At 34.5% G+C, this 12,442-nt stretch overlaps 1 protein-coding gene across 1 annotated transcript; it reads left to right on the top strand.

Annotated features, from left to right (window-relative positions):
• The first annotated feature begins 2,479 nt into the window (after positions 1-2,479).
• On the top strand, positions 2,480-3,637 carry LOC103332482 (lysM domain receptor-like kinase 3). Its single transcript, XM_008235226.1, has one exon. It carries the CDS (start codon positions 2,480-2,482, stop codon positions 3,635-3,637), a length of 1,158 nt encoding a protein of 385 aa, XP_008233448.1.
• Positions 3,638-12,442: the final 8,805 nt, after the last annotated feature.

The following is a 12,442-nucleotide window of genomic DNA, read 5'->3' as shown; positions in this document are numbered from 1 at the left end:
CACCACACCCAATCCCAGTTACAGTTTATGGATCCGACAGGACCAACTGATTCTCAACGCCATTATTGGCTCCCTTTCACCCACCATTATCTCCTTCATAGCTCAAGCCCAAACCTCTAAACAAGCCTGGACAATTCTAGCCAACACCTATGCTAAACCCTCTCGTGGCCGCATCAAACAAATCAAACACCAACTCAAAAACACCACCAAAGGCTCCCTTAGCATCACTGAGTTTATGCAATCCATCAAAACTCGAGCCGATGATCTTGCTCTTATTGGCGCCCCTCTTGATGAAGAAGAAATCAACTCTAAGTTTCATATACACTTTGCAGCAATTAAATACACATAAGAACACTTGTTTGAAATCCTAAAAGATAAAGCAGTTTGAAACTGTCTCCTAACTCTAAGGAACAACTATTTGAATGAATGCAAACTAGAGAAACTAACGGGCTAAGATTATCTGTACAATGAATTCAAAATAAGAAACTAACGGACTGGTGCAAGTTGTTACAATCCTGTGATAGGGTGTACAAGGGGTATATCCTATTGGATACATGATCGGATTTTGGCAAAAAAAAACTCTTGAGTGGTCATTTCCTTGTACTTGTATTTTTCTCTTCTTATTGTGGAGGTGATAACTCTCTTAGGAGGAGAGAAATTCTCATGTAATAAAGATAACACATTTTGCTATCTCCGGTTAATAATACAATAACAAGTAGGATAATAATACAATGACATGTAGAAAAGTTCTCCTATGTGTCATTGCGTTATTGACTGGTGATAGCAAAAAGTGTTATCCTCATTACATGAGAGTTTCTCTCCTCCAGGTATGTAGCCATATCATGACCGTTGGGTGGCGCCCATCAAAAGTTTTTGAATATTTTATTTGGTCTGATGTGGCGTCTCTTGTAACTTGGATTTGGCGGATGTTTGAATCCCATAGGCGCTCGAACGTTCGTTTCTCTTTTTTGCTTTCCAAATATGGAATAGGGGCCCCTTCTTACCCAAAAAACAAAAAAAAACAAAAACAAATATGGAATGGGGGCTGCGTTGTTGCGTAGAGTTAGTACACGCGCTTCGTAGGAGCGTGAGAGGGTGCTTTCGTGGTTGTGGTATGTGAGGATTCGTTGAATAATTATAGCATGAATTGTTTTTTGGGATTCAAATCCTCCGAGCACATTAAATAATAATAAATAAAACATCTCTTCAAATCATACTATGAAATATCGATGATATTTCGGTTTTTTCGAATCACAGATATTTTGGAACATATCCATGTACATATCGTATAAATATCGACAATAATATCGGAAAATATCGATGTCGATAATTTCGCTCACACTTCAGCAATATTTTATCAAAATATCAGTGTAATATCGCTAAAATATCGAAAATATCGATGTAAAGAAAAAAAAAAGAAAAAGGAAAAAGAAGAAAAAAAAAAGGAAAAAAGGGAGAAAAAAAAAACACAAAGGGGATTTGAACCCCTCCCATGTTACTTCTCCAACACCTTAACCACCATATATCACTTATGTTTTAGTGATAATATGCTAAAATATTTATCTTTATATGAGTGGCATGTTAACAATTACATACAAAACTATTTTGGGGATTTATCATTTGATGAATACTCTTCACAATACACTTACTCTACACATGGAGATGATGAAGATAGTGAAATATTTTAACCTCATAGGAACTCTATGTGGTACTAAGTCACTCATGTATCTTACCATGCAATGTATAAAATGTAAAATATTATAGTAAATCATTATAGATAAATAATTATGATGTGTTTAATCTTTTTTTCATTAATTACTACATATTTTTTACATTCACAGTATTTGCCAGCTCGCTGTATAATCAACTTAAATAAATTAAATCCATCATGTAATGCATTTCCTTCTAATTTTTTTTAATAAACTAATAAATAATTGAATAAATAAACATTCTCCAAAGTTTTAATAAATTTTTTCAAGTTTTTCTTACAATTTCCGTAGTTTTTATTCAATTTTTATCGATATCGATAATATCCCGATATTTCCATCGAAATTTTCATGTTTTTGGACTATCGATATTTCCGATATCATCAATATTTTAGAACATACTTCCAACAAAATAAATCCTCTGAGCACATTTTCTGTCTGTCTCAACACCTAACACCCACTTAACACTCTACGTGGAAGGACATCACGTATTGTTTCTATTCTATTTGGTCTTGTGTTTCTAGATTCTATGATATTTGTTATCGCCAATCTGGATTTTTTTTATTATTATTTTTTTATTTGGTCAAGAATTTTGGATTTTAGGAAACACACCCAATGGGATTGCTTCCAAGTTCCCTCTCCCTTTTCACGTTCTCTGCTACTACTCCTCACTCAGCTCTGTCTCACCGATGCTCCCTTTATCTGCTGCCGTTTTATTGGCAGTCTTAGTCATTGGATTGAAACATTGACAAAGAACCAAGTTCCAACTCATCATGTGGACGTTGCGGTGGAAGAAAAAAAAGAAAAAAAAGGACAGGCTGCCGATTGTGCCGGAGAGCCCCATCGAAGCCAGATCCTCCTCGTCTGTCCCAACTGACCCTTACTCCGCCTATTCCATCACCAGCGGCACCAACTTCTCCCCCAGCTCCTGCACCTCCTCCGTCGCTTCCCTCAAATCCCATATCAAATCTTCCCTCCCCGAAAACCCCATGATCTACGACATGTCCGATATCCGCAAAGCTATATACAGCAAACCCAGCTGGTCCTCCCTCCGCAGCTCCCTTCGAGGCAAAGACGTCGTCATTTTCCAGCGCAAGTCCGTCATCCCCCTCTCCTACTCCGTCCTCAACCACCGCCTCGTCAAGATCTCCAAATCCTACCACACCAGCCTCATCAAGCTGCTCGGTGCCTCCCTATCCAACGAATACGTCTACCTCGTCTACGAATACGTCCCCGGAGCCAACCTTGTCAACTGCCTCCGCAACCCTAAAAACCCCGACTTCACCGTTTTGTCCACGTGGCTCTCCCGCATGCAGGTCGCCGCCGACCTCGCCGACGGCCTCAATTACATGCACCACTTAATCGGCGACAACTCCACCTTCGTCCACAACCACATCAAATCCTCCAACATCAACGTCTCAGAGCAGAAAAACCTCCAGCTCAGAGCCAAGATCTGCCATTTCGCCACCGCCGCGCTCTGCGGTGAGACACAGGCTCTGTCCTCGAAGGCGGAGGGCACCAGAGTGTACATGGCGCCCGAGGCTCAGCTGACGCACAAGTGCGATGTTTATGCCTTCGGGGTTGTGCTTCTGGAGTTGATTTCAGGGGAGGAGCCATTGATGGACGGCAATGGAGGAGGAGGTGGAGGAGGGTGTAGGAGGGTGAGTGTGATCGAGACGGCGAGGGAGGCTGTGAGTATCGGCGGGGGGGTGAGGAGGTGGGTGGATCGGAGGTTGAAGGACTCCTTTCCGATAGAGGTGGCGGAGGAGATGGTGAAGGTGGCGTTGGAGTGTGTGGAGGAGGATCCGGAAAGCCGACCCGACATGGGTCGGGTTGCGGGTTTGGTTTCGAAGTTGTTTTTGAAGTCGGAGAGTTGGGATAAGAAGATGGGCCCGCCTATTGACATGACAATTTCATTGGCCCCTCGGTGATATTACTATATTGGTTTACATTTCTTTTCCTGCAAAGTTGAACCAATATAGTACAAACATATTATAGTTATACATGTTCTTGTCCTAGGATTTGGCTGGAGGGACACTTGTACCAGTTGAAGGGCCCGAAGCTCCGGGTTTTGCTCTTGAGGTGTGTATGATTAGCTTTGTATTCGAGTATATTGCTAATTTTCTTCACGTATTTCTGCTTGCGGTATTTATTTGATGAGATGACCTTAAAATGATTAATTGGTTGTTACTGTTTCTTAGGATGTGGTTTTGTAATCTTATACATAGTACTACGTAATTAAGGAAATCTAGAATCCCAATCAACTCTAAACTGATAAGAAAACTCAGAATCAAGCATGGGGTTAGGGCTTTATAGAATCACACCTTGGTACTGTCATTAAGCATTCATCTTCGAAGCAATAGGGCTTAAGCAACAGTCTTTTTGTGAATGAGGAGCTGGAGCTCTTGAATGGTCCAATGAAAGTGCAGCCAGAGATTGTGAGAGAGGAAGATAGAGAAAGACATCAAAGATTGAGAGAGAGAGAGAGGGAGATGAAGAAAGAAGTCAGAGATAGAGAGTGAACGTTGTGGTCTAAAGAGAAAAAATGAAGGAGAAAGAAAAGAGAGATATTTTTGGCTGGTTGCAAATAGAGTTATGACCTACTAAAGTTGCACTCATAATATTTTTAAAAATATTTATGATTCATGGCGTATATAGAAGTACACTGTTGAAAGACGTACAAAATTACCATTTTAAGAGGTGCTTAATATGTTGTATAAATATCAATTATTCACCACATACATAAAAAAAAGTGTGCCGTACATAAATATCAAGCCGTAGAATCTCCAGTTTGGTGTAGTGAGTACGTAGTTAAACTAATAGCTATACCACTGATATGTTGCACACATGTGCATGCACACTTTTATGCTCACATTGATCTATGGTGATCTATGGAGCCCTAAAAGGAGCATATCTATACCAATATAGATTCACTTATGCTTTATGGTGATGCTTGCTTCTCTTTAACCTTTGTGTGTTTCCTTTTAATGATGGTTGAAGCTAGGAGAGTGAAAACTGGGATAATTACTAGACACATCTCCTCCTGATTTGGATGAAGCTATTGCAATTTCCAAGGTGTGTCTTTTCTGGCTTGCCAACATGCACAAAATCTTTTTAGCTCTTTTATTAGTTATTACTTTTAAGCTGGAATTAGTGCACTATGATGGGATAGGCAATTGGAACGTGGAAGACAATTTCCCCTGGTTCTGGGATCACTTGATTGTATTGTATTTCCTCGTAAACATATGGCTAGTATGTAACTGAAAAGACAAAAAATATATGGCTAATCTCAAATGAATTTTAGCATTCTTATCTGTGTAGACATGTTTGCTACTAATTGCATGTTCTTTTAATTTGCAAATAGTTAACATTCTCTGTTATACAGCTTAAACAGAAGATATCTTCAGCCACCTCAGCTATCAAATCTGTCTTTGGGCAAGAGCAACCTCAACTGGGAGCAGTAAGTCTGATACTTTGAGCTGTTTTTATACTCTGCTTCCTAGACAAGTATGCTAACCTTTTAATTGTAAAACTTCAATGCAGGCTGACAAATTAGAGCGACTCAGAGAGAGGATGATTAAAGTGCTTGAGCTTTTTCCGCGATACTGATTCCACGGAGTTTGTCATAGTAACAATACCCACGGTAAGATCTTTGAAAATGTGGTTTGATACTGGATGTTTGTGATTTTTGTGTAAATGTTGTTTTCATTTATGCTGTAATTTAATATGTTATCAGTTCACTTTGATAGAGATTTGTTTACTTGATTTATATTCTACAATGTAGTCTTGTAAAAAGATGGATCCCTGCATATTATATTTCCTCTTTTTTCCTTCCTAGCGAGCATCATCCATCCTCGATGACTACTTGTTTGATCTACATTCGCATGAGCATCAAACTGCCCAATCCCAATTTAATTAGGCTCCAACTCATATATCCTCCAATATGGTTCCATCATTCAATAACATTATCAAAAGCCTTAAACTCATTTGACAACCCAACTCATCATCCTACTTAATTCATCATGCGCAACAGAGAGTCAAACAATGCTTTTAATAGGTGCTACTTACTGTAACCGCTTCAACCTTAAAAAAAAAAACTGAAAACATTTCACAAGTAAAACAAATATCATTCCAAATACACAGCACTTGCTGCCATGATTAGTTTCATATCAAAATTCAGATGTAAAAGCCAGATACGAAATACATGTAAACGTAAAGGAAATACAAAGTCTACCACAGTTCTATCATAATTCAGTGATATTTTAAATTAAATGACAGTCCTTTGGAAAAATAAAACACCCCCATCTTTAGAGACCAAAGCAACACACAACCTTCACGCCACACAAAACCCGCTTCATACTTCACTTTCTATTCTATTTTCTTGGAAACCAAACAGAATAGTCTAAAAGCAAAGCATAACATATGTACATACATTCTAATATGTAATCACGAATACGTATCTATGAGTGTGTCTCATTTTGAAATAATAATCAATAAATACATTGAACCGTGAAGAATTCAGAAAATGAAAAGTGAAAGTGTTTGAAAAAAAAATAAAAAATAAGGGAACTTATAGTTACATTCCGAGGAGATGGAGATGGATCGCGTCATTCAGAGAAACCCTAGCCTTAGCTTGATCCACGAAGAGAGGGAAAATTCAGAGTGTAGGAATCAAAGCAAAACCAAAATCCTAAGATTGATTTTTGGGTTTCTTTAGCACAAATTTGTATTCGAATATCTATACATTTTAAATATTAAAATAAAATTTAAAGAGTATTTAATTATATACCTGGATCTTTTTTAAAAAAACAAAAATATTTTCCTAATTTTTTTTATCGATAAGAGTAGTTTAGAGCATTATCCATTACTATTTGGCCATTATTCGAGTCTCTATTGTCTCCTTTTGATTTTTAACAAGCATTTTCCCGTTTAACACTTGTATTATACATATACGTACATATTTTTTTAATAATACTTTCGTTTTGCGTACACGTCTTAAAGACTTAGTACAATACACGTATGCACATATTTTTCATATTTAATACACTTATTTTTTAACAAAATTTTCAATAATACATACAAAATTCAAGTATTATACACATTAAATTATATTAAAATATTATATGGTGGTCGAACTTTTTAGTTCCAGAAAATTTTCTTTTTAGTAATTAAATAATATCTTAGACTTATTTAATGATTATTTCTTTAGTGAATAATTAAATACTTTAATTAACTTAATAAATGGTAATTATTATTTTTATTTAGTCAAATATTTAAATACTAATTATTCACTAATTAAATAGTATTTAAAAAAGAGAAATCAGGAGTATGCTATTCAATGGGTATAGCCGGGCGGCTATACTTTAAAAATATTCTATTTAAAATATCCTTTTCAAAATTTTATTTTTTACTCATTAAATAATATTTTAGCCTTGTTTAAATACTTTCCTAGAAATTTAGTTTTTGTACCCAAAATATTTTAGCATTCAAAAAATGGATTTTAGCCTCGAAACTTAAATCCAAATCACAACGTGATTCGATAATATCAACTGCTTGTTGGAGTTCGATTGAAATATATGAACTTGAGTCCCACATTGGAAAAGAAGATAAAGTATCTACTCTTTAGTAGGCTTATGGTTAGGGTTTGCTTAAGAAAGCTTTGGGACAATTTCGGAAGCTAAGGCTTTTGGTTCGAGACTTGGATTTACACAAACTAATTTTGTGAAAACAAAGTCCATAATTAATTACTATTCATTAAGTAATTTATGAAATGAGCAAAATATTTAAATATTCACTAAAGAAATAATAACTAAACATAATTATCAATTAAAGTAATTAAAAAAAAGTCTATGATATTACCTAATTACATATATTAAACTAAAGAAGTTGGCTAAAAAATAAAATTAAAGAAACTAATTTTACATGTTTAAAATAAATAAAAATAAAAATAATTTAAAAAAAGAAGAAAGAAAACCTCTCTCGATGAAAGTTCGTCGGGACAGGTTTATCCGGGCACATTTTCACCGGATTAGAGTTCTCTCGACGAACTTCGTTGGTAGAGGTTTCGTCTGGATAAGTCTTATACCTGTGCCGATGAAAGTTCGTCGGGAGAGATTTTATTTAAAAACAAATATAAATTTAGTATCTTTTAGGTCCAATAAATTTTATTTTTAGTAATTAAATAATATCTTAGACTTATTTAATTATTATTTCTTTAGTGAATAATTAAATACTTTAAGTAACTTAATAAATGGTAATTATATTTTTTATTTAATCAAATATTTAAATACTAATTATTCACTGAGTAAATAGTAATTAAAAAAGAGAAATCAAGATTATGCTATTCAATGGGTATAGCCGGGCGGCTATATGTTTAAAATATTCTATTTAAAATATCCTTTTCAAAATTTTCTTTTTTATTCATTAAATAATATATTATCCTTGTTTAAATACTTTCATTAGTGATTAATTTTTAATTATTATTTCTTTAGTGAGTAATTAGTATTAAATATTTTAATAAAAATCCTAGAAATTTAGTTTTAGTACCCAAAATATTTTAGAATTCCAAAAATGGATTTTAGCCTCTAAACTTAAATCCAAGTCACAATGTGATTCGATAATATCAACAGCTTATTGGAGTTTGATTGAAATATATGAACTTGAGTCCCACATTGGAAAAGAAGAGAAAGTATCTACTCCTTAGTAGGCTTATGATTAGGGTTCAAGGCTTGAGAAAGGTTTGGGAAAAATTTCGGAAGCTAGGGTTTTTGGTTCGAGACTTGGATTTACCCAAACTAATTTTGTGAAAATAAAGTCCATAAGTAATTACTATTGATTAAGTAATTTATGAAACGAGCAAAATACTTGTCACAACTGTCTTGTTATTTTCTATTATTTCAATCCCTTGGGCGTACCTGAATAGATTAATTTAACATAGAAATAACTATTTTCGGTTGAAAGGTTAAAGAGCATGTTGTTAAAATTGCCAACGCCATGGATGGGGAAGATCTGGTGAGAGGAGCAGTGAATGCCTTTCATAGGCACTTTCCTCACAATAAATCTGAGGATAAACCCGAGTCATTGTCGGCTAGAAGAGGCTTATTTTCCATCATGAGGTGTTTTGGCTACTCCTCCTACACATGATTCTTCATTAGTCCACATCGATGTTTGATTCCTATCATGTGCAAGACATCAGAAATGTGAAATTCTGATATCCTTTTACTAGGTTACTTGACATTACATCGCTTTTGTTTTGCTCATAAAGCAAATCTTCTACATATGCCTTTGTTTTTATTATTAGATAATGTCTATTAGGGCCACTTCCGCCAGGACAGTAAAAACTGTTATTGGAAGTGTTTTTAATACACTGAGAAAGATGTGATGCTTTGGTAGGGAGCTTGGAAATTTACAAAGCTGAACGATTCTTCAAGAGACTTAAGAACTATATTGATGGCTTAAAAATAAAGCCGTTGGCCGCTGCACTATACAAACACAGTTTCTTTCTTAGTCTTGCAACCCTATGCACTTGCCTCTCTCAATTTACAGCATTATCTACAAACTAGACATCATCAAGCAAAAGATTAGTAGAAAACTCTAGCCAGATCATTCCCCATTCCGGCAGGTAGAATAGCAACTAGAAGAAGAGACACAAAGTTTTGCTTTTCTATGGTGCGACATCTTTCTGAATAAATAAAGACCCACCTCCGGTCCTTGTGTTGAGATCAGCTCAAAAACCTACATGAAACACAAGCACATGCAACAATCAAGCAACAATTTATGATACATCCGAAATAATAATAGAGGAATAGGTTCACTAAACTCCATTGAAATCAACTGAGGAGATATTAACAGCTTGATGAGTATCAGCTGTGCTTTCTGTGGGCATAATGCCACTACTACCACTAGTTCCCGTGTCAACAGAGGTTTCATTTCCATTCTTGGACTTGTTGTTCTAACTACGAATACATATCTATGAGTGTGTCTCGATTTTTTAGTAATAATCAATAAATACATTGAACCGTGAAGATTTCAGAAATGAAAAGTAAACTGTTTGAAAAAAAATAAGGGAACTTACAGTGACATTCCGAGGAGATGAAGATGGATCGTGCCGTTCAGAGAAAACCCTAGCCGTAGCTTGATCCACGAAGAGAGGGAAAATTCAGAGTGTAGGAATCAAAGCAAAACCGAAATCCTAAGATTAATTTTTGGGTTTCTTGAGCAAAAATTTGTATTCGAATATACTTTTTAAATATTAAAATAAATTTTAAAGAGTATTTAAATCTATACTAGGTGTTATATAACTAGGGAAAATTATAGAGAGAATTGGAAAGTAGAGAAAGACAATAGAATTTGTGTCAATCAACTTCTATATCTCATCCGTGTAAGACTTCTTCTTTATAGGCTTACAGTGATAAGAAGACATTAACAACTCCTAAATTACAAGCCCATAACTATGGTATTTAGTGTATAGATTACATAGAATTAGAAAGGGTGAATGCTAAGAGGTATGGTGGTCATCCACCAACTCATGCATTTACAACACCCCCCTTAGATGTCCACCATACAATGACATAGTTGCCTCATTAAAAACCTTGCTCGAAAAAACCTGTGGGACAAAACCTAAGTGAAGGGAAAAAGAGTGCACCATTCTTCTGGATCATTGATATGGTTTTGGATGCGCTTATGCTGCCTCGTTAAATCCTTCATAGGAAAAACCGGGTGGGACAAAAACCTAGTCAAAGGGAAAAGAGTACAGCGCGCATATGTCCTATATGAAGCAAATTGTTGAATCCTCCCCTTGATGAATTACTCCCCCTGATGACGACAAACTTGAATTATTTGAAGATACAACATAAATGATATTGATATCTCATTTTTCTCATGCAGAGCAAGCTTTGGTAATGCTTTGTATAAAAATTTCTTCAATATCATCATTGGAGGATGTATGTGTGTCATTCCTTTGAATCCCTATTGAGGTTAGAGTAATACCAATAATATCTAGACTATTTTCACAAATCCTTTCAGATTAACAATTCTTAAAATAACATCATCTTCTATAATATAAGCAAACTCATACGTTACCGTTATGAGAACAAGAGTATAAGATTGCATGATGTAATAAGCTATTCATATAAATTTGTGTATATTATGCTGGCATGTCATAGGGTCTTCAAGAGACCTAAATATTCTGATAATTTCTTTCAAAAGTTGAATACGTTGCAATGATATTGAACTTGATCTCGAACTCATAATTCAATCAAAGTACTCACTGAGGCAATTAGATCACTTTCATTTCATGATATTTGAATACATACATTGAGCTTCGGGCTCCGTAATGTTTTTAGTAATTTTCTTTCAATAATTTATATAACGTATGACATTTTACATCTCTTAGAATTTATTCCTATGTATTCTTCAAAAGATCACTTCTGGCGATATGCTTAACTTCATAATCTTTTTAGATTTTTATATAAATGCAAGTCTCCATAAATATGCAGTGAACATGCTTCGTAAGAAGAAACATGGATGCATCTACACAATATACTAAGAGAATATCATAAAAGTTCTATGTCTTTACATGGATACATTTTGTCATATCAAGTGATTTTATTTCACTGCATCAAAAACACCAATTGTAACCTATACAATTTCATATATTTTGGTGTTTGAACTGTAGGTCCGTTTCTTCCACGTTTTCCAAAAAGATTCAATTTTATTGGACCGCCTCTTCCAGTTTGGCCAATCTTTCTCTACATTGTCAATAATCATAATAAAACGTAGATCAATATCATCATAGCCCTTCATAACTTTAGTACCACTACTACAAAAAGTGAAAAAGACGACCAGAAAAAGACGACGGTAGAAGAAAAAACCGTCGTTGTATTTAAAAAGACGACGGTAACAAAAAACCATCGTGGATAAGTGACTTAAACAACTAAAAAACGAAGATACTGTTGAATATTTTTTTATAACGATGCACACAAATAAAAAAGCGTCGTCTTATTAAAAAGGTTTTATTTAGAGTTAAAATCTGACCAAAAAACAAAGACAGCAGGTATGACAAGCGTCGTCTTTTAAAAATCAAGTGTCCTTTTTTTGGTAAAGACATGGTTGTTTTGAAAGAATTGTCGTCTATTATATGTAAAAATGATGGTTTTTTTTAAAAAGGGTCGTCTATTATGAAGTAAAGATGACGGTTTTTTTTTAAAAAGGGTCGTCTATTATGAAGTAAAGATGACAGTTTTTAAAAAAGGGTAGTTATTATGAAGTAAAGATGATGGTTTTTAAAAAAAAAAGTTGTCTATTATATGTAAAGATGATAGTTTGTTTAAAAAAGGGTCGTCTATTATATGTAAAGATGACGGTTTGTTTAAAAAATGGTCGTCTATTATGAAGTAAAGATGACGGTTTTTTTTTTATAAAAGGGTCGTCTATGATATGTAAAGATGATGGTTTATTTAAAAAAAGGTTGTCTATTATGAAGTAAATATGAAGGGTTGTTTTTAAAAAAGGGTCGTCTATTATGAAGTAAAGATGACAGTTTTTTTTTTTTAAAAGGTCATCTATTATATGTAAAGATGACTTTTTTATATAAAAAAAAAGGTCGTCTATTATATGTAAAGATGATGGTTTGTTTAAAAAATGGTCATATATTATTAAGTAAAGATGACGGTTTTTTAAAAAAAAGGGTCGTCTATTATATATGTAAAGATGACGATTTGTTTAAAAAAGGGTCG

This window comes from Prunus mume, linkage group LG5 (assembly GCF_029339155.1).
Source record: "Prunus mume cultivar Tortuosa linkage group LG5, ASM2933915v1, whole genome shotgun sequence".
NCBI lineage: Eukaryota > Viridiplantae > Streptophyta > Magnoliopsida > Rosales > Rosaceae > Prunus > Prunus mume.
The sequence above is the reverse complement of the archived record's forward strand: the minus strand, read 5'-3'. Positions and strand labels throughout refer to the sequence as shown.

Coding starts and splice junctions, on each gene's coding strand:
- LOC103332482 (XM_008235226.1), top strand. CDS start 2,480: ATGTGGACGTTGCGGTGGAAGAAAAAAAAGAAAAAAAAGGACAGGCTG.